The sequence below is a fragment of the Populus nigra genome, chromosome 13, assembly GCF_951802175.1.
Source record: "Populus nigra chromosome 13, ddPopNigr1.1, whole genome shotgun sequence".
NCBI lineage: Eukaryota > Viridiplantae > Streptophyta > Magnoliopsida > Malpighiales > Salicaceae > Populus > Populus nigra.
In genome coordinates this window covers 1385346-1413206 of record NC_084864.1, presented here as the reverse complement: position 1 = coordinate 1413206, position 27861 = coordinate 1385346, and the positions used below count along the sequence as shown (strand labels likewise).

General features: G+C 31.5%; 2 protein-coding genes and 1 pseudogene across 4 annotated transcripts; all 3 read right to left on the bottom strand.

The window, feature by feature from the left end:
- Positions 1-3539: 3539 nt before the first annotated feature.
- Positions 3540-4902, bottom strand: LOC133671450 (uncharacterized; annotated as a pseudogene).
- A 1282-nt stretch (positions 4903-6184) lies between these two features.
- LOC133671094 (uncharacterized) lies at positions 6185-10612 on the bottom strand. Of its 3 annotated transcripts, none has more exons than XM_062091732.1 (11): positions 10017-10612; positions 9067-9182; positions 8809-8942; positions 8480-8682; positions 8112-8399; positions 7968-8026; positions 7719-7755; positions 7529-7600; positions 7255-7405; positions 7012-7143; positions 6185-6929 (listed from the first exon to the last, which is right to left on the bottom strand). In XM_062091732.1, exons 2-11 carry the CDS (start codon positions 9173-9175, stop codon positions 6519-6521), a joined length of 1596 nt encoding a protein of 531 aa, XP_061947716.1. In that variant the 5' UTR covers positions 9176-9182; positions 10017-10612; the 3' UTR covers positions 6185-6518. The 3 variants fall into 3 exon arrangements, with proteins under 3 accessions (XP_061947716.1, XP_061947717.1, XP_061947715.1); XM_062091733.1 differs by lacking the exon at positions 10017-10612 and adding an exon at positions 9271-9589; XM_062091731.1 differs by lacking the exon at positions 10017-10612 and having other exon boundaries at positions 9067-9589.
- Positions 10613-15865: 5253 nt separating this feature from the next.
- Positions 15866-22517, bottom strand: LOC133670657 (uncharacterized). Its single transcript, XM_062091213.1, has 7 exons — positions 22082-22517; positions 20698-20797; positions 20368-20430; positions 19570-19687; positions 17827-17909; positions 17378-17439; positions 15866-16391 (listed from the first exon to the last, which is right to left on the bottom strand). The coding sequence occupies exons 1-7, from the start codon at positions 22267-22269 to the stop codon at positions 16283-16285; spliced, it is 723 nt and encodes a 240-aa protein (XP_061947197.1). The 5' UTR covers positions 22270-22517; the 3' UTR covers positions 15866-16282.
- Between the last annotated feature and the right edge of the window lie 5344 nt (positions 22518-27861).

Below are 27861 nucleotides of genomic sequence, written 5' to 3'. Positions count from 1 at the left end.
TTAATTTCTTGATCTTTTTTTTTAATTGATTAGGAAATAATTAAGAATATTTTTATTTTGACTATTTCCTTAATAATATTATGAGTTATTTATGAAAAATAACTTTTATGAATCAAAGTTAAAAATCAACAATCATAAATCAAGTTCAATTGACTCTACTCTATAGACAATTTTGCTCTTAAAAAGACTTCTCCTACTTAATTATTGCAATAGGGTTTTTCTATGCTTAATTAATGACAATATATAAATATTTGTGCACATGGACACGGAATCATAAAATGATTTAAAAAATAAATATTATTTTTATATTTTAATTCTTATAAACTGTAGCAATGTTAATTAATATGTGATGTTCCTCTATATTCATATTAAGTAGTTGACTTTTTTCCATCTACTTGACTTTTTTTTTCCCTCTTTAAAGAAAAAGGGATCGACGAAAACATGCAAGTCGTCAGTTCATCGCCAGCTCAACTGTTTTCTAGAATTGATTTACAAAGACTCATTAATCAACACAAAAAAAAAGGGATACAATGGTGGACAAGTAATTGGATTGAATGATTAGCTGTCTTTGGCTAGAAATAGGTATCCTTCATCATTTGTGGTGTTTTTTCCAAAAAAAAAAATAAATATTTTCAACGCGTTCAATTTTTACAAACATGTAAAGGGTGGTAGCGAACAATCTTAACATTGGATATTTTTTTTAATTTTATTATTGATTATTATTTATAATCTTGGTATTGAATATTGAATTTTTAATTTCAAAATTGGTTAATTTTAATGGTTTGAATGTAGGTATGTTTGCAAGTCATAGAGAGAGAGATATTCATTGCTTATACTCTTCGTGGAAAAGAAAAGGATCCATTGATTTGAATTTCAAGCAAGATCTCAACACTTGATCCATGAGACAACAGGATAATATGTTGCTGAATTCATGCAATGGCTTGCTTTGTGTGTCCGTGTAATTTAACTTCAAATCCTGCCGTGTAGAATCTCAATTTAGCTAGCTAATTTTATGGATATTTTACTTTAATATCTTATATTTCCAATAACTTTTATATTAATTTTCTAAAATGCCTTTTAAATTAAGAACATTTTAGATAAACTATACTCGTATGACTATAAATAGTAAAAGAACAAAAAAAAAAAAAACCTACCAAAATCATAAGCTCTGCTGCATAAATAGCAAAAAATGCTTCGTAACGCTAATTAAATAAAAATAACATTTAAAGGCAATTTAATAATTTTTATGTGTAATAAAAATATGAGCTAACCATTGTACCCCAAAGGAAAAGACTAAATTACCCTCCTATAACAAAGCTAAATGTTTTTTGTGATGGTGGCAAAATGGTCAATTTACATGAGTGTATATACAGTATTTAACTTACCCCTTTCCCTTTCAGCTTTTTTTTTTAATGTAAAATACTTTTTTCAAAATAGCATCATTTTGTTGCGTAAAATGTGCATGTAAGGACCCAGCTGTGAAATGCTTTAAATATTAGAGACCCGATCAATCTTTTTATTGTGTGGAATATAATTGAGAGATGAACACTTGTTTAATGTCTTAATTTTTTTATTTTTTGGGCACTCCTTGATGTTTTGTATCTTTTTTTTTTTTTAACAACACTAAATAAAAATAAAGTGGACAAACGATGAAAGATCCAATATATAAGATACCAGCAAATTGCGGGCCTTATGACACATTTTTTATATTTGTTGGGGAGTTTGGTTTGGGTAAATATTTTGCTAATATAACATAAAATATTTTTTATCTAATAAATTTTATAATTTCTGGTAAATAAATGAGTAAATAATTACGATGAAAGTCAAATGATCATGATTTGTTGTGGTAGCTTTTACGATGATGATATAAAGATGATCATTTCAATAATAATAATAATAATAAAATTAATAATATTAAGTGATATTTATAATAATAGCAAGTAGTTATTAAACTAGGTTTGGAAGTTGATTATGTTAAGAAACTGAGTCTTGGATTACAGGGTTAATATGAAAAAATTAAAAAAAAAATATTTGGAGTTTTAATATCTTATATGAAAAAAATTAATAAATAATTTATATAATTTAAATAAATAATAAAATTTAAATATTTATTTTAAAAGGTTTTAAATATCAAATTAAAAAAAATACTATCTTTCAAGATTTTTTAAAACCGATGTTTCAGCTGAAATTCCAATTCTGAATGATACTATCTTCGCCAACTGTAATCCTGATTTTTTTTCTTTTTCAGACCTGGTCAAAGCTCCAGATTACTCAAGACCGGATAACTATTGAAGCAGCAACTACATGATTGTTCGCAGTTCTGCTCGATTTGAGCTGCCGTCTTCAACAGTAATTCAACTACACATTAACCTATTATTTCTAGACTTTCCTTCTCCTTTAGACACTCCTTCAATACTACCCAGTTGCTGCATGGAACCCACGTCAGAATGCTGACTTCAGCTGTCATTCCACTTTCCACAAGGACTTTCAGCACCAACCTACTGCTAGAAAGTAGAAACTTCCTCCTACTGTCGATTCATTGCGGTTGTTTCCTCTTGATTTCTGCTGCTGCCGCCTTCTGCCGTAGTTTCTCTAGGCTGGTTTCATCATACTGGTGACAGAGTAGTGGCAGTTGAAATAGTCAGAAGAAGTCGTGAGTTGATTGTTTTTCATAAAATATGTTAAATAACTTTATAAATTAAAAATATTTTTCTTATGAAATTTATAAATTTAAACATAATAGTTTATCAGTTATTTGTACTTGAAAAAAAATGCAGTTAAGTTGGTCCATCATGCAGCATTTATGCGTTGATTGAACCACCAATAAATACTTAATCTTTTTTCTTATTTATTTTTTTAATTATAGGTATCCAAGTCAATTTACATACACCTTGATTAATTTTTTAAAATCTTAAAATTAATGATGAAATAAATTTTTAATGATACTGAAGTTTATAGTGATTAAACTGGTGTTGATATTAAAATGTTACCTTATCGTGCAAACGTTAGCTTGCAGATTGAATGTTGTGAGCTACAGCAGTCCTCGTTTTTTACTTATTTATTTATTTATTTATTTTTGGAGAGTTCATTGGCAATCCTAGTTTAAAAAGTTTTAATGGTATTGATCATAATTTTCAGTTATGGAAGTGTTCTAAAACCAGCTGCAGCATTTCTTTCTCATTTAAAGTTAAAATGCAAGAAATTCATAGCAAGTCTTAATCATGCATTGGGCTTAGAAATCAGAGGGGTAAATGCAGATGTTGAGAAACTAGTTGATTTTGTCTGGGGAAGCATCTCTCTTAATTTACATGGAAGATGTGGCAGACCCAAAAGGCTTTCAAGACCTCCTTGACCCAACACCTTGGAACGGATGTTGAAATAATAAGGTTAGGACAAGTTCAGTGGCTTACTGAAATGTGAAACATAAACCCGACAGTAAATTTGAAGCCTATTTCACTCATCACTAAGCTATCTCAAAGAAGCTGCACGCATTTTTAGCATATGTTTCAATGAGAAAAACTTGAGAAAAGTAATCAAGAACCAAGAATGCAAATCTCCTTTGTTCTGCTCAGTTTTGATTGTCTTTGACCGTTTCAAAATATTTCCACTACTCCCTTTGTTTATGGCCCATTAAGCGAAATATTTCCACCACTCCCTTTGTTTATGGCCCATTGAGAAGAGAAAATCTTTATGCCTCGACAACTATGCATGAACATTACGGGCCAAGGAGTGAGAAGACTGACAGGGAGGATATTGTAGCTAGAGAAATGTAGGACGGGGCAGCTGATTTTGCAGCACAAATAGCAAGGACTCCATTGGATCTTTCCTTCTCTTCTGTGTGGAACTTTCAGTAAACTCTAACCCCTGAAAAGACAGCATTATTGGACTAAATATAAATTTGAACCATAAGGTATGAACACAAAATACCAAGATATAAACTTGAGGTATAAAGATATGAAAATGAGACACGGAGCTATGGACACTAAGCATAAAGGCATTTATTTTGGCCCACATATTTAAATAAAACTATCTTAGCCCTTCCAAAACGAGTTGTTTTTTCCAGTAAAGTGCAGGTTGTTACCTTCAGCTATGGTGTTTACTCCAGGAAGGACTTTTCAAGGCCCTGCTTCCAACATCTCAAAAAATGAAGCATGGTGATGAATATCTTGCTGAGAAAAGGTTATTAGAAAACCAAATTGCAAAAAGAAAGCATAGGAAGTTTGAATGGAAATATTATCACCTGAACCTGAAGCAACACAATTATTGAAAAGGATTACTGCTCCTGATGCCATTCTGGAACCAAACGAAGGGGAATAACAAAAATAGACACATAAAAAGTCAAACAAGAAACCTAAATTGCACCAGAAAGAAATGTGTATCAACTACATAAAAGTAAACAGACATCAACTCTACCGATTATAGTCGCCTACAGCACACCTCCCTTCAATTGTTTTCAGCCCATCTACAAAAAGTACCAAATCACCATAATTGGCCTTTAACCGAATCTAATTTTAAGTACCCCAGAAATGACAAGGATACAACATAGAAGGTGAATGTCATTCATAGTAAGGTACAGAAATTATAAGCAAGAAAACAGCCTGTACCTTTCAGTTATGTGAAGAAAGGCTCCTGAACATGAAGTTCAAAGTTTACAGTCTTTAATATCTGATAAGATTCAACAATTATTTATGATCATAAAACTTGAAACAATTAGTTAAGAATTGTGAAGATACCAATAGAAAGCAAAAACTAGCACCACAAAAAACATATATTTACCAATTCAGTTCCTTCATTCAGAACCAAATCATTCCATTCTCTTCTCTGTTTGGACTCACTGTCTTCATCCGCCAAGTCCTTTTTCTTAGATGCCTTTCCACAGGTTACAGAATCATACAATGCCATCGCTAGGCACTTGTATAGAGGCTGTGGAGGAACTTGTCTGAAGCAATCTGCAACAGTTTAACTCACTGACTGAAAAAAGAAAAATTAGCACATAAAGCAATATCAAATTGTCTTTTAAGTAACATTAATTAAGAAAACAACAATCAAAGCACAATAAAGTCACGAACCTTCTCTCCCTCTCTATTTCCTTTTCATGTTTTTTCTTTCTATAAATTCTCAGCAACCAATCAATGGCCAAAGGAATAAATCCCAATACAACTATATACAACTTAAAAAAAACCCTACATTAAACCAATTAAAATTATAACTTCAAAAGGAGAAATCTGTTTTTCTTTCTCAATCCTTTTCTTATCATTGAATTTCTCAGCAACCATCAATAATATCATCAAAAACCAAAGTCAACAAACTAGCCCAAATGAATCAAAGCATGCCACTCTCCCAGAAACCAAACACAAAAAGAAAAAGAACCAGAAACAACCGATCAAAAAAGTTCATTTCTAATGCATAGAGTTCAAAACTTTCTTACCAGAAGTAGTATGTGAAATGGGGTGGTGATCATTTTGATCTTCTTTGAGCAGGTAAGAAGAGGACTCCCTTGAGGGGCCTAAATTGAACCCCAGGAGTGAACTTTACTAACTCTTCTATACAATCTTTGAGCTCTACTGGGCTTGTTACTTTACCTGTTTCAGTCCTCTCCGTGGTTAACAGGCAGTGCTTGCATTTCCAAGTTGTCTTTTGACGACAAATCGGCGATTATCCGAGCAATGGCAGACGACAGTTTGTTTATTACCAAACGGATTGCGCGTGGTTTTTAAGTTGGAGCGACAAGTCGTCCACGAGTTTTACTTCCAATAAAATGATGGAATGAAATTCAATTATTTATGGGATGGGAAAATGTTTATTTAATTGTATAAGTAAATGATTTATATTGTTTGAGTACATTTTAGTGGAAATATTATTTAAAAAAAAATTATTTTATTTAACTGATTGAATTTTCAGGTCAAATAAATCATTAAAAAACTAACCAAGTTAACTAAATTTATTAAAATTAGTATTTTTTCTCGTATAAATTAAAATATGAGATAAGTTAAGCTTATGGTAATGAATTTTGTGGATTAATTTATTATATTAAGTATAAATTTTTAAATTATCTTATTATTATTTTTATATTTTATTTATATTTATAAAATTTCTTACCTTTAAAAAACATAAGTAAATTTAAGATGAATGAATAGTAAAAATAACATAGCAAAGAAAAGTAAAAGATATGAGAAAAAAAATCTGAATTAAATTGGAATTTAATATTATTGCCTTGACAAATTTTGTTACATTCTATAGTGGGGTTGGTCCCCCAGGTTCGGTCTGATATTCAATCAAATGAATGAAAAAATCTGTATGACTTTCCTCCTGAAAATTTTGTGACCATCTCCCTACCGAGACAAAATCAATCTCTGCAGCCCTCTTGATTTCTGACCTCCACTTCTTTATGGTATGTGTCTAATCTACCTGTACAGTATCGTATATCATGATTTTGGATCCTGTGTTCTTGGAAGCTGGCTTGCACCATTGATCTTCCAGAATTTAATTTAGTATCCTAGGTATAATGTTACTACATCCTAGACTGGACTAGTATGGTTTGAGCTATCTTTGGTTCCAGTTTCCGGTTCCTTTGCGACAGACGAATGTGGCTTAACAGAACCATCTAAAGAATGGTGTTCTTGCTCATGCTGAGCCAGCTTTGCCCATATCAGAACCAAAAACACCATGACTAAAGAGAGAAACACCAGCGATGTCCACACCATTCGAATGTATCTCTTCAATGGTTTGCAATGGTACAAAAGGATTTCAGAAAATGCGTCCTTCACTGTTTGACATTCTACAAGATTTTCCATCTCAGGATACACATTTAGCAGGCTCTGAATGGATGTTGTGTATGCCTCAACTGTTGTATAATCATTAGGCGATATGAATTGTCCGCTGGCACATGTTCCGTTGTCGAAACTGGAACAAGTAAATACCTTCAACACCTGTGGAATAGCAATTCAGTTTGCGAATATGAACAGCAAGATCTTAGGCTACAAAATTTCGTTGATCTTCCCTTTGACATACCTGTGGGATATCGCCAATTCGGATTGCGTTAGAAGGGCACTTATCAGGCTGGAATTGGTATTCAGGTGGTGCTGAGAAGGGATTGCACACTTTATAAGGCAATCCTTGTATGGTCGATAAGTTTGCATTCACCTGTGATGTTTCAGCAGAAGAAGGTATTGGTGTAAATCACATGATAAAATGACTGAGGTTCGATCGGATAGAAACAAAATGCAAATGAAATGTAGCATCCTGCTAATCTACCTGATTGACAAGGCTGTAGATCCCTTGACTGACATCAAATAAGACTGGTTTTGCAGAGAGCAATTGATCGCAGGGAAGGATTGAACTCAAGCTGTTATTGTAAGGGTTCTGTTGAAAGCTTTCGAGAGCTGTGCATGAATCTCTTGAAAAGCTGCAGAACATGTGGATTTTCCCTCAATACGTACTCAGAAACCTCAGCTCCTCAATCAATTTCTTATGAGCTTTTGTTTAAAAAAAGAGAAATTGAGGTAATGGAAAAAACTTAAAGACTTACTTTTGTAAGAAGAAATACAGCCCAAAAAATATCCAGCATAGAACAGTCAGGATCCAACACACTGCAATTAGTCTGCAAGAGAAACAGATCATAAGAATTTGTATAATCAAAGTACTTGACAGTCAATTCTCTCTTTTAGGAAGTGTGCTAGTTCGGCTTCAGCCATGTAAGGATCCTTTATTTCACTTACATGTTAAGTGGTCGCCGTAACCTCAGAGTTCCACAGACTGCAACAGAATGAATTCAAACTTTAAATGAGAAATATATTCAACATGATCATAATAATGAATGAATGTTCAGATGCTGAATCATAATAAATTTCCGGATTTTGGAGTGTTTTTTCTTTTCCATTCTGATTTCACGAGGCTCAAAAGTTGTAACAATCAACTAAATTGAAAAGGCAGTAGGACTAATGAGTTGGACACATAGGGAGAAATACCTGAAAGAGCAATTAGCGCAGCCAGGTTCAAGGAAATTGTCACTGTGGTTACTATATACCTGTAGCAAGTATCATATACTATCTTTTAGAGAAGCTCAAATGGACATGGTTACACATGATTTGCAATCGGAGAGACAAACTTACACAATCTTGAGACCCTTATCGATCAACCGCCTATTCTTCCTAGCTTGTCTTTGTATATCAGCAGCCTCAACATCAAGTTGCTCTGATGTGGAGGTAAGGAAGCTAGACGCCTGAACCGCAGCACTTTGATTAGATGCTCCTAGACTCTCTTTCATGTCCTTCATTGCTCCTGTTGTGTTGTACATGGTTTTCGTTGCATTGTTTGCCGTGTCAATGATGATGTCAACAACAGTTTTTGCTCGCGAATGGAACTTCGCATTCCCTCCAAGAACTAGCCCAGATGCAGTTCTGCAGATAGTTTTCTATTTGTTAGTCTTGCATCAGTTAATATTATTTGGATTTTGGAATGCAGAAGTGGCGTGACTTACATTGCTAAGATGGTGAAAAATATAGCCAGGAGAATAGGCCAGAGGTAACATTGCTTATGGCAAGGTAATCTTTTCTTCAGCTTTTCATTCCTTCTATTTTTACAACAAAAGACAGTTGCTAGCAGAAAGCCTCCATATGCTATGCCACCAAGAAGCCAGATTACCCCAATGACATATCCATGAACTCCTGTGAACATGGTTGACTGCAAAAAATACAACATGAGATTACATTAATAAATGCTAAAATTATGATGGCATCACTGATTTCCTACATGAGCATCATGATTTCACATAATTATGAATTTAAAGAGAGATTAAGAGGGAATTACACTCCAATAATGTTTGTTTTTGATATCATATCCTCCTCTATATTTCTTGAGATCCTTTAGTGGATCCACCCTCACAGTATCATCTGGCTGCATCACAGTCTGTGATACATTGTTCACAGCAAGCACATTTGTACCTGATAAAACCAGAACAACACCAAGAAATCATTAGCTCAAGGGCCATGTACTTTTCTCCATCTAAGGAAATGGGCCAGTTTGGATTTCCGGATTGAAGAGCAACTTCAATCTTCGAAAACTTACCAGGCTCAGAAGAATTTGATGAGAAGGTTTGTCCTGAAATGAGATTTGAGCCTAAAATGACCAAGAAAATCAAGGAAACAACCAAGAGGGTGGCATGTGTGGAGCCCATCTCTAACCTGTCAACCAAGCAGTAGAAAAGTAAACAAATATTGCTCATAAAATTGGATTGACCAGAATTGATGCAGCCATGATTTTCCAACTAACCCAATGCTAATCCTAATGGTACTTTTTGAACCACACCAGGAAATGGACTGACCTAACCCATCAAACTAATTTGACAGAAAAACTAAAACCCATCAAACAAGTTCTTAATACTTCAACCAGAACCTGACTAACAAGAGAGAAGAAGAAGATGGGTGGCTTAACTTTAATTTGCATGGATCGTTTTAGCATTACTTGTTAAGCTTTAAGGAAGCTGGAGATTAAACTAATAATCTCCCTTGAGGAAAAAGAAATAATTAAACAAAAAAAAGTGCAATTTACTTTAAGTGTGAATGGAGAAAGATGTTTTCTGCTTCATAAATAGTTGCACAACTTTTGCAAAAGCTACTTGTTTTATGGAGCACAAACTCCTTTGCAAGTAAAGAACATTTTGTAACCTACCAAATCTGAACATGGGACCTCTTCGAAGTTACAAGATCACCAATTTGCTTTCTCAAGAATCTCAAAAAGCTTAATCAAAGATTATGTTTCCATGCATTTTTCCTAAATTTAATGTATGAAAGGTACTATCTCAACTCAGAAAAGACACATATAAAAAGATTTTCTCCAATATTATCTCGAAACAGAGAAGACATCATCTCGAAACAGAAGAGAATGATACAAAAAACGGTGCAGAAGGGATAGTCTCTCCTTCCTTTTTAATGACTGGGGCAAGCAGATGCCACCAGAATTTTGGGACCAAGAAAAGATACACTGCAAACTAGATCATAGCAATTCAGTTAACTTACCAAAACAAGAAGACAGCCCTCCTTTATCTTCAATCTGTACTTCAATATCTCAACAAAAATCTTACAAAAGTTTTCAAATATTCTCCAAAATCCTCCCGCAGAAACTTCTCATATATGATCAAAAGCTTCAAGTATGCAATATATATCCAGCTTCAACCCCAGCTGCTTACAACGACTTGAATCAAGGAAAGACAGGAGCTAGCTTATCCCATTCAAATCTTCCAGGAGCTGCCTTCTTATATTGATTATTAGAAGAAAAAATCTCTATCTAGAAGCTGAGACTCTTCCTATGCAACATGTCTTTTTACAGTCCACGAAATCCAAAAAAAAGGAAGAAGAAACAGTATTTCCTAGTAAGGAACCTCACCTGAAAACACACCTCTAGAATTTCAAATTCCTTAACCAAGTTCTCCTCATAACTTTCAAAGCAGCAAAAATCTCTTAACAACAATATCAACCCACATGTCAAACACTTAAATAAGCTACCAAGTCCTCGTCAAATACTCACATGTTTGAGTGGAGGAAGTTTGGTTATTTTTCAACTTAATCCACTCATTAAATTACACCAACTCCTTCCAAGCTTTTTTCTGTCTATCTTATTCGGTCCTGTACGCACCCAAACGGTGCTATTTGTAGATGGGACTGCATGACAATGGAGGTGGCTACATAATGAGAATGTGGTTAAGGATTCTTATGGTCCTTGTATTATATGTGCTAGTCAAATTGAGTCCTTTTTCTTTCAAATCACAACAAATCAACCCTTTTACTTGCAAATAATGATGATGTGATCCATTTTTTCAAACTCATACACTGACTAAAGATTATACGTGATTGAAAAATGTTGCAGGATAATTGGATGGGAGTTGTCAAATACTCTTTAATTTGAAGCAGAAGGGCTTATTTGATAAATATAAAGTGGAGGGATTAATTTGATCAAATGTGAAAAGTGAAGGAAACGTGTCTCTCTCTCAGGAAGTCAAAAAAAGACCAAACTCTTGCATTGTGGTCAAGTTAAGAACCCATCTTGGCTCTTTGGTCGTGACCACAGTCACCATTTGATTTGTACCTTGTTTATTTTATGTAAGGTGTGGATGAATCTAACTAAAACTATATTAAAAGACAAGCAGCGTCCATGTTGTCTTTGCTCAATAAATGAGAAAGGAACCCTATTTCTTTTTTTTTCTTTTTTTTACTTTATTTGTCGACGAAGGAGAGGTCAAAAAGATACAACGAACAAAAGAAAGGATTATATATATATATGTATGGTAAAAGGAAAAAAAATACTATAATTATATTGTTTGCTCGGCTTGAATTGACCACAAAGAATTCAAGAAGTAACGGGCAAAATCTAGAGCCACTCTTCTGATATGGGTATGGACCACCCATAGTTTGTAAAATTTAATTCGGGTAAGGTTGAAGTTACAGGTTTTAAAGAAAAAAATTTTAAAATAATTAAAATAATATTATTTTAATAAAAAAATTAAAAAAAAAGTTGAGGTGTTAAGAACTGAGTTTTGACCAAATTAATTAGGTTAGTGGATCAATTTAGATTTTTTATTGAATTAATTGGGTTTTTTTTATTTCTTTTTTAACCCAAACTAATTTTAATCCCGAGTTGATCAAATTTTAGATCAATCAGGTTCTGAATTAATACGACAAGCCGGTCCGGATTTTTCGATCAAATGTGAAGAACCCATCTTGGCTCAAAAGTTACGGGTTTTAAAGAAAATAATTGAAAAAAAATTAAAATAATATTGTTTTAATAAAAAAAATTAAAAAAGTTGAGGATTTAAGAATTGAGTTTTGATCAAATTAATTAGGTTAGTGGATCAATTTAGGTTTTTGATTGGATTAGTTGGGTTTTTTTTTTCTTTAACCCAAACTAATTTTAATCCCAAGTTGATTAAATTTTAAATCAATCAGGTTCTAAATTAATATGACAAGTCAGTTCAGATTTTTTCGACCATAGAAACACCCCTGGAATACTCAACTTCATATGTTATTAAAGTGACTCATAGATACAAAAGTTGTAGTATAAGATGGTCCAAGTTTATTACTTTACGTTAATGATGACATACACAATTTCTTAATGGAAACTGTTAGCTACTTTTGTATGGATTGCATCAATGCTAAGGAATGTTAGTAAAAGAGGAGACGTGGTCTCTCTTTATTGTTATGTTAATATCAATAGTATTATTGGATTAGTTTTTATATTTTAAGATTAGATTTTTATTAAATAAATTTTAGATAAATCATTCAGAATCATAATAATATATTTATGATAATTTTTTTATATATCCTATGGTAATGATTTCAAAATAAAATAATAACATAGAAGCTGTTTTTTTTTTCAATCTTATTAAATTTTATCAGGCCATACAAGTTGATATGGAGCTTAATCCAGGTTGGGTTTTTAAAAAAATAGAGTTAAAGCGAACTCGAGCAAAACTCGAGTAACCTAATGAGTTCATTTATATCCTGATTAATTCGGTTAAACTCGAGTAACCTATGTAATTTTTTTAAAAAAAAACAAACAAACAAATAAGTAAAGTTTTGATGTTACAAAACGGGTGAAGTTTAATAATTTTATGCATATCAACATTTTAATATATTAAGAGTAAAAGGGACAAAAGGTTGAGCTAAGAATACTTTTGAAAAACAATAGTAGACACCAATGGAGAATATGCATGTACACGATTTGAAAAGGTAGGGTTGGTAAGGGGACTCTTCCTTCTTAAGTAACTTCAAGTGTCTTTATATATATATATATATATATATATATATATATATATATATATATATATATATATATATATATATATATATATATATATATTAAAAAGAACTAAAATCTATTGGAATAGCTCTAGATTTATTCTTCTTAGTGTTTTTATTTTTCCACTCAAAAACTTAAAACAGGAATGTAATAGTATTAAAGTTTTTTTTTCGCATGGTTTATTTATTATTATCAAATAAAATAAAGAAAAATAAATATTTTTTTATCTTAATTGCAAGTAAAACAATTCAAATATCTTTGGAAGCAAAAATAATTAAACCTAGTGTCAATGTATATTTTTATATTTTCATAATAATTTTTTTTGCTATTATAATTTCAAATGAGAGGAATTTTGGTGTTTATATAAATATAAAAAAAATAATTAAAATGCACATTGAAACTAAGAAAATACCTTAAAATCAAAAAAATTAAGCAAAAGATCAAGGGGCATTTTCAGCTTCTCAAAATAGATTTTTTGTAATTACAAAATCAGTTCAGAAGTAATTTTATATTTGGCTACAAAAAGGTAGGTCCGCATGGGAGGCACTTATACCCTTTGAGTGGTATTTGTGACGCTTCCTGACATCCAAAAATGCTATTCTGTCATGTTATTGGAAGCATTACTATATTTCTTTTTTTATTAGAGTGGCATGTGTTTCTGTTGATGGTTCGATTTGACACCGATAGGCCTTTTTTTTTTCTTATTCTCTCTCCCCTAAAAATTACAGTTCAACCCTCTTAGTTGTTAGCATTTCAATTTCTGTCTTTATTCTTTTTATTTCTAATTTTTTTTATCTTGGACCTTTTATATAAGTTCTATTTGTTTTCAATTTCATCATTTCATCCCGATTAACCAAATATTATATTATTCAATGTGATCTTTATTCTTTAGATTTCTATTTTCTATCACTGGCTCTTTTGTAAAAGATTTAATAGTTTTCAATTTCATTCTTCAATTCAAATTGATGGTATTAATTATGTTTTTTAATTTGGTCTTTGTTGTTTTGATTTCTAATTTTTTTTTTATCTTTTTGTAAAAGTTATTATTCTTTTCAATTTTTCCCTTTAATTACAACAATGTTTTTATTTTTTAAGTCAATTTTTATCGTAATTCTTTAAAAAAAATTATCATTTTACTAAATTGATTTTTTTTCAATTTCACCCTTCAATTAAATATAAAATTTATTTTGTATTTTAATTTTGATCTTCATTTTATTAATTGCTATTTTTTAAAATCTTTTTGTATAATTAAAAAAACATTCAATTTTATCATTTAATATTTGATTGATTGAAAATTAGATTTTATGACTTTTTCAAATTAGATGCTTCGAGTCTAATAAATCAATTACGGATTTGAAAAATAAATGTCTTTTAATCCTCTTTATTTTTTTATTGGATTATTTATATGTCATGATTTGAGCCATGTGTTTGACGAGATATCTCATGTTGACTCGGCTCTGATTATCGGGATTGCAGGTTTGTCATGACCGGATTTTTTATATTAATTTTTACCTAGTTTCAACATTTGGACATTTTTTTGCAGAAAAAAAAATTATCCGGCCAGAAAAAGAAACCAAAGCTAATATATAAGAGAAATACAATAAAACCATAATGATACTAAAAGAATCCTAAATACGGTACAGCTTACTTAAAACAATAACCAGGACAGAATCGCCACATGTTTGGAGAAGATTGCTTTATGCTTATATATATATATATATATATATATATATATATATATATATATTAGATTTTGCATGGAATGAAAAGTCGATACAAGTCGCTGTTCAACTCATACAAAAAGCTGAAATCTTGAGACTATATGCTATATGATTTTCTAGGCATTAAAAGAAGAAGGAATTTCTTCTCTTCTGGTTTAATCTATAAGCAAAGTAGTGTTTGGCAATCTAGCCCAGAAATAGTCCAAGAAATCAGTTCAGTCAATCTCAGATCACGGGCGGATAGAACAGCAGAATAGCTTGCACGTTGGCTGCTTTCCAGAGATGGAGAGGACAAGTTGAAGGTCTCTTTCTAGAGACGATAGAAACTTCAAATCTTGAGTGATTAATGATTTATAAAAGAGACAATGACAGGAAAAATAGCAGAGCAAGTGAAAGTCAAATGCTTGTTAGCTCTCTTTCAAATCAAACGGCTGTTGCTCTTGCATACCCAATGACGTCATTGACATGTAGCTTTGTTTGGCAAGAATTTCTAGCACCAGTTTGATGAACCCTGAGGCCTAGGGTTTTGGGAGTTAAGACAATTTGAATGGGAACTGTAGACTTTTTTTTTTATCTAGATTTCTTTGCTTTTGTGCCAAAATTAGTGAAAACCTCCCAGCTAGGGTATGAAGATGTGACTCAAGGTTTGGCCAAATAATTTATAGTGGTAGTTAATAAAGTCAACCCAACAAATTAACCTAACAAACTCACAATCTAAAACCTTACTCAAAAAGATTTCAATTTGAACCGATTTTAATATTAACCTAATCAAATTAGATATTCTAACAGTTTGATATGTAACCTAGTTGATTCAACCAAACTCGATCCAAACTCAGCTAAGTCAAAACTATAGAATTTAAAAAAAAAATTAAAACCATATCGTTTTAAATAAAAATAATAAATCCAAGTTAACCCAATAATCTACAGGTTAACCCAGCAACCTAGCCCTTTGTCAGGTTGGATCCCGGATCAATTTCAATAACTATGCTATAATAACAACTGGGATAGTTAATTCCGATAACCATGCTATAATAACAACTGGGATAGCTAAATCCATTACCTAATTAACTTGATGATTAGATATGTGACCTAGTTAATCCGACTAAACTCTATCCAGACTCGGCTAAGTCAAAACCATGGAATTTAAAAGAAAAATTAAAACCAAGTTAACCCAGCAATCTACAGGTGGGTCAGATTCCAGAACAGGTTGGACAACCATGCAGGTTGATAACAACAGGGATAGCTAAATCCGATTCCAGAACAGGTTGGACAACCATGCAGGTTGATAACAACAGGGATAGCTAAATCCATGAAGCTCAAAGTTGAAAAAATAAATAAAACAGATGGAAGGGTTTTTCCTTGTGACAAAAGCTTATCTAAATAAAGCACACCAAACTCCACAAACTTCCCTGAAGTTGTCATCTCAAAAGGTAATTACCTTCATATATACTTGGCACAACACTGATCAAAAGATTAAAAAAAAAAAGCACAAATTTTTTTCATCAAGCACTAATCATTATTATTATTACTAATTCCCTAAGTTTCTACGCAAAACCCAAGGCACAAACTACTTTGAAGAAAAACTATAATGAGGGTAAAAGTTAAAAGAAAGAAAGAACTAGAAGCCATTATACAGTTAACAGCATGCTGAGCTAGGGGCGGATTTCCGATTGGAAATTGATGGTCAGCTTGGCGGCAGTTATTTCTACAGGCAGATTGATGCTTGCATTAGAGGGTTTGATCGCATCTTGAGAACTGACTGAAGATAATTATTGCCTGGGAAGGTTTGGAGGCAGGAGGATGGTGTCTGCTAGATCATCATTCAACTTGACTGGAAGTGGTGGCATCTGCTTCATGAGTTCTGGCACATCATCCATCCTGCAAATAACCAATACAATGAATTCTATCTGGGAAAAAGAAGAAAGAGAAAGAGAAACAAATTCCTTTCATCCTAAGAAAAGAGACGCCATCCAGTACAACTGAAGACTCAATGGAGCATGAGCAGCAGAACAAATTCCTGAAAAATTAATTCTTCGACCCAAGACTAAATCAGTCTTAAACTCCAACCTAACACCTTTAATCCAATCTGTAATCAAAGTTTCAGTTGCTTTGATAGAAGACTCAATAGAGCATCAAACAATGTGTAAGATCAGTACATCAAACAGGTGTTGTTAAAAGTGTTTTTGGAAACCCCCACAGCTGTAACAAAACCAAGCTGAGTATCACACTGCTTGGACTGAGCTTGGATCAGAGATACCTGAACAGAAGCTTGATTTGAAACCAATAAATTGGGTCCAAACTTCGATAGGCAGCAACTGGTTTTCCTCCACACATGCCCACCCCCACCCTCAATTTCTTTCCGTTTTAGATACAGGATCATTGGCCACCAGACATGGCTTGAAATTTAGATCAAAGGTCATTGGTGTTTAACTTCAATATTTGCAAAATCATGGGAGCTTCATTATTGAGTGTGCTTTTAAAAGTTTGAATATAGTATGATTAATAGAAATTTGCATACTATAGAAATTTGCATATTAGGCATTGGAAAGCCTAAGCCCCCTCTAGTGAGGCGTGGCCTGCATTCCCCTTACATGCAAAGCCTCTCTACAGTGTAAGAACAATCTTAAACCAGATGTGCAGTTCAGAGTGTATTTATATGTCAATCACATGATGGAAATGCATAAACACACAAAGACATACAAGAATGAATGCTGCTTGCATCTTTTATAAAAGAAATCTACTGAGAAAACAAATAGCAAATGAATGCTTATATGTAAACATGCAGCGAGAAAGAAGAAATATACAGCATTAAGCCATCATAAAACCTACTTAATAAAAAAAGCTAAGAAGAACCAAAAACATACTCATTCATAACTTTGCAGATGTTGTCACGAGTTTGGCGGAGAAGACTGAGGTTCTCTTGTATCTGAAAAGTCAAGGATAAATTAACAGCAATTTCAGTTGACAGCCACCAAGATGCACAAAGTGAGACTTGCAACAAGGGGCTCTCGTAAAAAATATCACTTGCAAACATTAAGGAATGTTATTCACATAACACATAAGTGGGGAAGAGAGTGTGAGAAACTGAAGCAAATAACACATCGAGATATTTTAGTTAAGTCAAACCCATTCAAATCATGTGTTTCATGCATCGAGTTATTACAATTAAATAAAAAATTGCAATCATCTGTAATCATAGATGTGAAAAGGGTGTGTTCAAAGGGCCCTAGATCACTCTCAATAAATGCTTTCCGAACTCTAAATTCAGCAAAAAAATAGTGTGAAATAATGAGATCAAGACAGAAGTATTCACCTGATAACTTGCAAGGTTTGCAGAAATTTGATGGAGGGTCTGTGCATTTTGATTAAGAAGCTCTCCTGTAAGTCCACCAATTACTGCAAGTGGCAAATAATAGCTCTGTAATGACACATGACAATAGCAACACAGTAAAAGATATTACAAATTAACACAACTATCAAAAGATGCCTGGAAAACTAAGGCTTTGTTGCAAATCCTTCCTGAATTCTAATTCACCATCCCATGAAACCTAAATCTTACTGTACTATCATAAATGCAGGAAAATCTCAATCATCAAGCAACACAACCAAGAAAGGCTGTTCATTGGCACAATTAAAGTCAACAATGACCCATCTCAACATTCTCCTCTTTCTTCTTCTTAAGCCCATTAATGGCACTTAGGTATTACATCCTTTAAATGTTTTCCTCACATAAGTTGCTCAGTGAGGCAATTACCAGAGGCTGGATTATCTCCATTTATGAACTCAACTAGAATCACATGTCAGGTTCTTACTCAAAATGGCATTTCTACATCGTTCTACTTACCATTTGTTGGTCTCTGCTCAACCTATGCACTAGCATGCAACATAGACGCATGAAAAATTTCTAAAACCGAAGTAGCCAGGTTATCTTTCTTGGTCCATCAGAACTTAAGACATCTTTGTTATTAGCTAACTAAAAGAAAGTTACTGAGAAGGATCTGAACACTTGAGAGTAGCTATTCCATTCACCCATCCCGTAAATTCTATTTCCATTAAACAATACAACTGAACCTTCCCTGTGGACAATATTTGTTTAAGGTAGTCTTTAAGGTAGCGTTATTACAGATGCGAAAAACTCACCATCCACATAAAAGCTTCATTTTTATGGGGAAACTAAAACTATATCATACGACCAACATTCACATCTTAGCCATGCAATCAGAAATTACTATTTCTGAATAACTTATTATGAGTACCTACTGCCTGACCAATACTTTCAAGGATGAAAAATAAATACAGCAATCACATGTGTAGCACAATTGATTCTAGAGTATACAAAATTGCTGCAGTCAAACATGTGCCAAGAAACTGCAAGGAAAAGATAACCATATAAAACATAACATCTAACATGAATGCTTGCCATCATCATTTCCCATTGCCCAATTATGAATTGACATTTTTAAGATAACAGCTCATTCAATGCTAGTATCTAATATTAGATCTAAGGCTGTGTTTCCTATGTTGTGAAAATTTTGGAACTGAAACATTAAAGGGGGTAAAATTTAAGGGGGTGTAGAATCAGTTAAGAATGTTTGCTAGGAATTCAAAGATTTATAAGTGTGAGTGGATCCCGATGCAGGTCAAATCAAATTTGAAGTTAAATATAAGTAAAAAATTTAAAATAATATATATTTTGAAGGCACCAAATGTGAGGTGGAAGGAAAAGAAAAAAAATGGGTGATAAATTCATAAAAGAAAGAGAAAAGCCATTAAAAACAGAAGTTTCCCCCTTGAAAAATTCTTCCTCTTAAAACATCCCCCTCTCCCATAAATTTTACAGAACATATTTCGCCCCCTTTACCCTCATAATAAACACATCATAAGCAGTAAAAATTTCACTATTAATTAGGAAGCCACCATCAACTAAAACTTGGCCAAAAGCCAGCAACTTGAAAGAATATTGATAGCAGATAAAGTTGCAGAGAAGAAAAGGAAAAGAAAATGTTTCCAAAACTGTTTGGAATACACAAAGGTTTTGTGAAGTATAGAACCTCACCATCATATGAGATTCCTTCGTCACTGTCCAGTGGCATCATTGAAGTTGCAAATGGAGTAACATTGGGGCGGGTAGCCATGAAGTTAGAAGTCTTTGCAGAAGGATCATTATGTCTTTCCTGAGAAAAAGAAAGCAGAATATATAACCTAAGCATCGTTCATTCCAAGAAACCACTATCACTTTCAAAGATTCTCACTACACGTGTATTATAATGTACCATGTGATGCCATGAATTAATGTATCAGAAAAAGCAATTGTCTTTGAAATCATTAACCGCGAATTGTTTGACAATCACCAGTTTCACCACATTAGAAATTTAGTTATGCCAATTAAATGAAACTTTAGGCAGTCCAAAGCATATTTTCCATTGAACAGGTTGAGTTGATAACACATAATATTTTCCAGCTCTTAAGCCCATCCTTATCAGATTTATCATTACTAGCCTGAATTTGTTGCCTGTCTAATAAATTTTGCAACTTGACAATGGACATGTCTGTGTGAGAAATTATCGCAGATTAGATTGAAAAAACTATGACCCGTACCCACAGCTGGGTTTTTAACACCTTACATGTGACACAACTATGACCTGAGAAGTAAAACTTCAGTTCAAGATCCAGGACAACTAAATTAAGTAAACCACAATCAATTTACACAATATATAAACATCATGGAGGAAACTAATGCATCTAAATCCACAGTTGAATGTGTGAGAATTCAACAGGCTGTAACATAATTTTCAACTAAAAATTAGTGCAACTCCCACAGAAGAGATTCACGACAAAATAAAAGATATCATACCTTTTTATCTTTGTTTTTCCGTACTAGATTATCTTCCTTCCTTCGCTTGCTATTTTCCTTTTTCTGGATAAAGAAACAAATCAATTAGTAGATTTGACTCACAACCAACAGATACATTAGATATAGAGTAACAAATGATGTAAAACTCTGAAAGGAACCACCAAGCTGTCTCTTTTGCAAAGCAGACCTGGACCGTTCAAAATATAAATCCTCCATGGGTTGATATTTATTTAACTACAGGATATGCAGGTTTTGGCAGTCTAGCAAACAAAGATGCTGAGAATTTAACAAAGGCTTCATGAATCTAGATATTAGACTAAGAGAACTTACAGTCATCCATCTGCAACGCAAAGCAACATCTCGGACTGTCTTGTTTGGTAGCTGCAAAGCTATCTTTGCATAACGTACTACGTTTGTTTCCATTGCATATCTGTGAGACATAAGGAAAACCACATTTTAGATGAATTAATTGTGAACCAGTACTCGGATAGAGAAATTGAATTTCAGTAGCCATTTTCTTTTCTTCTTTTTTTCCAGTAATTTACTGACTTTTGACTGAAAAATCAAGAGGAAAAAAACAAGATTCAATGACTTATTGAGAAAAGAAAAGTAGTTCATGATTGCCCAAAAAGAGCTCATTTCGTGAGGCTGTGGTTCCCGTAATAATCTTTTTAATACAACTTTCTTTTTGTAGCACAATAGGTATCTAAGAAGAAGTAATACTCAACAGAGACACTTACACCAGTGACCTTTTGAGAATAACAGAACACTAACTTCGTATTTAAAACCATCTACAGCTCTAAACAGATTATATGATTTCAATATAATTTAGCCAATCATATTCAAATCCAGAAATTTCAAGCATTCAGCTAAAAGGATCTAAATTATTTGTTAATTGATCCAAGATGGAAATGTTTTCACTTGGTAAGATAAAACAAATATTGAATAAACATATCGTTTCACACATCAAGGACAGTGACACTATAGGCAAGTTCTCATTGGTAAGGCACCAACAATTAAACCCGAATTTTAGTTATTGTATTCGAGACAGCAAAGAGGGGGTGAGGGAAAAACAAGGATTTTGGTTAATAAGTTTCACTTCAAAATATGATATAAACACACTATGCTGTTTAATACTGCAACTTGATTACCTCGCGGAGACATGTAAGATTCCTAATGTGAAAAGATTCCTAATGTGAAAATTAGCTAAATAGCTAAATTTGGTTTGGAAACGAAAGTGAGAGATTACCTACAACAGATTCATTGGCAATTTGAGTAGGAGCGCTTTGATTTTGAGAAAAATTACATTTCAACAAATTCCTTAGTAACAACCCATGTTCATAATTTGATTAAAAACTCATGTTAGTCTGGCTGTGCAACATGTAACTATTTCAGAATTGTTAGTGACCTCTAACAGTTCACCAATAACATAACTCAACAAACTCTACAATTACCTCAAATAATTCAAGTTTGAACTCAAGCTGCAATTTATCCAATGATAAATGAAAAAAAAAAAGCCACAGAAACCAAAAAAGAAAAAGAAAAAACAAGACGAGACTCATCAACTCCTCAAAATTCAATAAGTTTCGTAAGGAACCAATATTCAAACCAAAAAACATGATCAAAAACATGAATTTCAAGAAACCCTCCAATAAAAACCAACAACAGCCTCAAAATTCAAAATAAGAAAAACCCAGGAAACAAAAAAACTTACTTAGCCAACCCTTCTTCAAGAATTGCCTGTTCATCACCAGTCCAATCATTTGATATACCAGGATTATGCTTCAAAGATGAACCAGAAGAAGGGTCTTGACCCAAATTACCATTATTTGGATTGCTTCCATTGAATGAAGAAGGACCCTGATTGCCTTCTTGATTATGTGTCCCGGATGGGTTTGCCATTGAAAGACAATCTTTTTCCAAAATTTATTCTCTAACTATCAACACAAAATAAATAAATAAAAGTTTGAATCTTGTTGTCTATATCTATAAACAGAGTGTGTTCTTGACTGAAGGGAGCTCTATTGACAATGAAATTCACTGGAGAGAGAGGGTGTGTGTACGGAATTCAAAGGGGGGAGAATTGTTTTTCTTTTTTCTTTTTTTTTTTTATGGTTTGGAGGAGAAATAAAGAAGGAGTTTTTATTAAGAAAGAAGAAATGGAGTTTTCATTTTTATAGTGTATGGAAGAAAGGTGGATGTGGTGGATTAGTTTAAGGACTAATATGCCCCTTGTGTAATTATGAAGTGATTGTGATTAATTATGGTAATCTTGCAACAGATTTTATGATTACTTCCCAAATACCATTATGGGTTTTGATATTTTAGGAAATTTCTTGCCGTTGGATTTTGGACTTTTTAAGTAGTGTTTGGTGAATCTAATAACTCGTTAACTTTGGTTCTTTTATATAAGTTGGAGTTTTGAATTTATTTTTTTTTATGAGTAGTGGGTAATATAATGCAATATTGTCAAAATCTTGTTGGCAAATTCAAAAAATTTGAATTAAAGGGTAGAGATACATAACAATTTAAAAAAAAATAAAAGCAATTTTGTAATACAATTGAAAAGGAAATAAACATATTACTTAAATTGCAAAGAATAGTGAAGTTATAACTTAATTGATTCTCCCATTTAAAAAGTATAGGAAGCAAGATAAATAAATAAAAATATCAGGAGTATAATTTATTTTTTCATATAAATTATTTTATTTATAAAATTTGTTATTTGAGTGACCAGAGCGTGGCTCTAACCTGATTTTATAGATAATAAAAAGAGTTGATTATGAGTGATCAGGTTAATTTGCAATCTAGTCAGTCTAAAAATAACTTGTTGGCTTTTAAAAAAAAAACTGATATTATTTTAATTTTAAAAAAATAAATAATTAATTTAAAAAAAATTAAATTAGCTTATCTAGTCTATGACTTAGGCTTTTCTAGAATTAATATTCAAATTGAATTTAGCAGCTATGCAAATTATTATTGATTGGCTGGATTTCTAGACTAACAAGATTTTTATTTGACTTTTATAATTGAAGGTGGGTTGGATTAACGTGTGAAATGGTTGGATTATTGATTAATCTATTAAAGATTGGTCTATAATTAGCATCTCTTATTAAAATAATAACTCTCCTGCCGAACTTATTGCTCAATCATCAGGGAGTCTTCTGCATTATTAGGTTGAAATCACACATCCTCGAGTCCCTAACATTTTATCTTGAAAATGATAGAGAAGAAGAGACTTTTTTTTATTAAAAAAAAAGTCAAACTGAAAGTCCAGCTGTTGATATTTCATATGAATGGATAATCATGCCATGGTGTCAAGGAAAATAATGTATGATAAAATCATTCATATGGTCAAGGCACATCAAAATTAAGGTATTTTCCATTTAGATTTTATACAAACAATCTACATTTGTATTAACTCTTCATAAAAGAAATTTTTATTTTTCGTTTGGCTCTGTTTTTGGTTTGACTAGGTTTTTTTCTGGTTTTTTTTTGTTCGGTTTTTTCGGTTCTGGACTCATAAAACCGAACTGGTTGGTTTTTTTAAAATTTTAATTAGTTTAATCTGTTTTTTTCGTGGTTCAATTTTTTCGGTTATTTTTTTTATTTTTTTGGTTTAATCAGTTTTTCAGTTTTTTTCTTACCTCTAGTCAAGGCACATCAAAATTAAGGTATTTTCAATTAGATTTTATACAAACAATCTACATTTGTATTAACTCTTCATAAAAGAAAAATTTCTTAACATTTTTTTAAGTTAAACCCAAAATAAATATATAAATAGCAAATATATTCAACAAATTAACTAGTCGGTCAAACTCTCCAAATAATGTTGAAACTTTAGAAGAAACAAAAATCATTTTTTTTAGAGTTAAAGGGATCAATAGAGCATATTATTATATTCTTTGAATATTCCCCTTTGAAGTTCTAACTAAGAAAACCAAAGAGAAAGAGCATACCTTTGACCATTTCTTTAAATATATGTTAGATAATGTGGCTGAAAGTGATTTTTAACAAAAAATCATTTAAAAAAATTAATTAGATGATTTTCGAGGATTTTAATATATTTATATTAAAACCATTTAAAAATTCTTAAAACATTCTTTTTAATTATTAAAAAAACATTTGACAAGCATTTTAGAAAGTATCTAAACATCAATGCTTCAATTTGCCATAATATTTTTTTGAATTTTGAAATTTAATTTTTTTATTATTATTTGCATCAATGCTAAATGCTAGGAGGAACTGGGGATTGCTTCAATTTCTACAAAATATTTTTCTCGGTGAATCACATGGGGCATTTATGTGTAGTTTCAAAGACTTTCGGACAGCAAGTCTCCCATGATTTGATCGAGAAAGATTTTGTAAGAATTTAATTACCCTTGACCATTTACTCTTTTTTTCATCATGCGATTGTATAGAACATCCTGCGTGTTTTCTGTTAGGGCAGTTGTTGTCGTTATATATATATATATATATAACTTATAGTTTTTTTTGTAATTAAGGTTTTAAGAGGGTATTTTTTGTAGTATTTAAAATTATGAAGCTTTAATTAACAAAACTCTCTCCAAAACGCAAAACACAGTTTTAACCGCACGAGTACATTTGTGTGTTTAAAAAATGTTTTTGAATTTTTTTGCTTTAAATTATTATTTTTTATAGTGTTTTTAAATCGTTTGTTATGCTGATATTAAAAATAGTGTTTTTAAATTGTTTTAAAAATATTATTTTAATATTTTTTATATAATAAATATTTAAAAAAACAACTCATAAACACCGAATAAACTGCAGAACAGACCCTGGACTTTTCTAGATTTACAGATGCTAAATGCAGCATGGATTCCACAGAGATCAGTGGTCCTTTAGCTAGATGCTCACAGAGAATGTGAGGAAGGTCTCGTGCCATGTAAGGGAAGCAAAAGAAGAAAATGTTGAACGACTAGTCTTTCATTCTATGCTGAATTGCCCTCATTAATAGGGAATAAATGACTTGTCTCATGAGGATTTTCTTCTTTCTCTCTCTGTTTTTTTTTCTTTTTTTGGTAGAGTTGTATCTCTTTTAGTCAAGCTATCCTCTACTTTCTCACAAATTAGATAGATTTTCATTACAAATTAGATAGATTTCCTCCATTTACATAGATCTATACTTTATTTTTATCAAATAAAATAAAAATAGTATATTTCAAACCCGTGACCACTTAGTTAATGATATTTTGATACCATATCAAAAAATCATCTTAACTCAATAATTTAAAATATTAGATGAGGTTGTAAGATATGATTTATATAATTTTTTAATAATACACACGTGTCTATACCAAACATAATAAAAATCCTTTAATTTTTAGTTTTTTTAGTTTTTTTTATATATTTTCTTACCTAGTGTTATGGTTAGCACAATATTTTTTTATACTTTCTTGTTCTTTTAATTTAAATAAAATTTTAAATTGTCTCGTTGTTTTAATTTCTGGCTTTAGTAAACTTTGTTAAACATAGCCTATGTAAGAATGTTAAGTTGACCTTTGTTAGATTTCAAAATTAATAGCATCCATTAATAAATTTTTAAAAGTCACATACTCTTAAAAAAAATCAAGAGTATACATATTTCACATGTCAATTTGGAAATTCACATACCAAATAGAAAAATTTTTGAAAAGTTTGCAAACAAATATGTTTAATTTTCTTAACGGTTAATTTTTATATTTTTTTAATAAATGTAAAAAGGGTGTTAAAATCCAAAATAGCTATTAATATATCAATAATATTTTAATTTTTATGTTGGGTTTTAACGCTTCTTTTACTCATTAAAAAATAATAACAAGTAAATAAAATGAATTGTTAAGTAAGGTTTTTTATATCCATAAAAAATTAAAAATGTATAGCCATTACTATCACTTAACGATGACGTTAGCTCCTCATTAACATACATCTAATATTTTAATTGTAACAAATTTTAATGTGTATATATATATATATATATATATATATATCAATATTTAAAAAATAAATAACTAAATAAATTTGGATTATAAAAAGTTACAAATTACAAACACTCAAGATCTGACTATGTCTGCCTTCCATTTGAGCAAAGGTGTCGGCTGAAAGGCAAGTAGGCGATAAAGTATTTAGCTTTTGAGAAAATAAAGCTTGATCATGACATGGGCCATTTTACAAAATAGTAAGAACAAGTTGCGTTCAAACCCTAACAGAAAGCAGCAAGTCCATGGTTATTTTAAGCAGGATCTACGATCCATTTGTTTTTGCGGCTGGTATTGCTTGGACATTCTTTTATTATGAATATAATTTCAAAAATTGTTTTGTTATGGAGAATATGTCAACGAACCATCTCAACCCAATAACTTAAACAGTTAGGTAAGGTTCCAGGATATGATTTATATTATTCTCTAACACACCCCCTCAAGTGAAAGCCCTTTGGGCTTGAAATTTACACAGACACACATTACCTTGTGCTTAATTTTTATCAAATAAATGAGGATGGTGAGATTCGAACTCGAGACCACTTGGTCATTAAGGCTCTGATACCATGTCAAAGAACAATCTCAACCCAATAGCTTAAACTGTTAGGTAAGGTCCCAGGATATGATTTATATTATTCTCTAACAGAATATTCATGGAGTTTCTATCAATTATCACAAAAACTTTGGTTAAAGAAAAGCATAAATTTATATAAAAAATTTAAACATGTTTTTTTCAAATCATATGCAAAACTACTACAATATCAATATAAGCTTAATTGATACACTCGTCAAAGTTATTAAACTCAGTCTGGTTTATGATATGATCCAAGACTCATGTTATATATTATAAGTTAACTCAGATTCATCTAATTAAAATTTTTTTCTTAAACAAGTAAAACAATAATATTTTAACTGGATCAACCAGGTTGTTGTGTGACCAGATCAACTTTTATATAATTTTTTTTAAATTCATCCTAGATAAGTGTTGGATTATCCGAATCTCAAATCGATCTCGTAAACCGAGTTAATTAAATAAATGTGAATCTCACCATAAAGTCTGAACCCCAAGTCGGTTGTTAGCCAACAAGTTGCTTCTATAGCTATTTTCGTGCTGAGTGTTTTATGCTTCAGAGATGTATTGGCTTCTGCAAATTGGTCAAATATATAACATAGAGATGATGTTTATTTATTCTGTCATGTAGAGAAACGAATATGAGGAGACACTTGCAAATTGGAAAGTCACATTGAATTTCAAAGTTCGGGATTTAATGGCGGAACCTTTCTTTTTTTATTTTTTATATCATTATTTTTCATAATATTTTTTTAAATATATTAAAATAATAAAAATATTGATACAACAAAACAATAATAATAATAATAATTTAAATCAAACAAAATTTTAATTTTTTTTTAAAAAAGGGTCACGTCACAATAACAAATATTCCTTAAATGTAAAATTTTAAAAATTAATAATATAAGTTTAATTCATGAATATTATAATATCCATAGAAAATAA

Excerpts from the sequence above, each read along its gene's own strand:
- LOC133671094 (XM_062091731.1), bottom strand. The coding sequence starts at position 9,223 with ATGAGCAATATTTGTTTACTTTTCTACTGCTTGGTTGACAGGTTAGAG. Across the intron at positions 7,144-7,254 it reads TCTACAGCCTTGTCAATCAG|GTGAATGCAAACTTATCGAC; the intron begins GTAGATTAGCAG and ends GAAACATCACAG. Across the intron at positions 6,930-7,011 it reads GAATTGGCGATATCCCACAG|GTGTTGAAGGTATTTACTTG; the intron begins GTATGTCAAAGG and ends GCTATTCCACAG.
- LOC133670657 (XM_062091213.1), bottom strand. The coding sequence starts at position 22,269 with ATGGCAAACCCATCCGGGACACATAATCAAGAAGGCAATCAGGGTCCT. Across the intron at positions 20,431-20,697 it reads TGCGTTGCAGATGGATGACT|AAAAAGGAAAATAGCAAGCG; the intron begins GTAAGTTCTCTT and ends TTCTTTATCCAG. Across the intron at positions 17,910-19,569 it reads CGAAGGAATCTCATATGATG|TAATTGGTGGACTTACAGGA; the intron begins GTGAGGTTCTAT and ends TGCCACTTGCAG.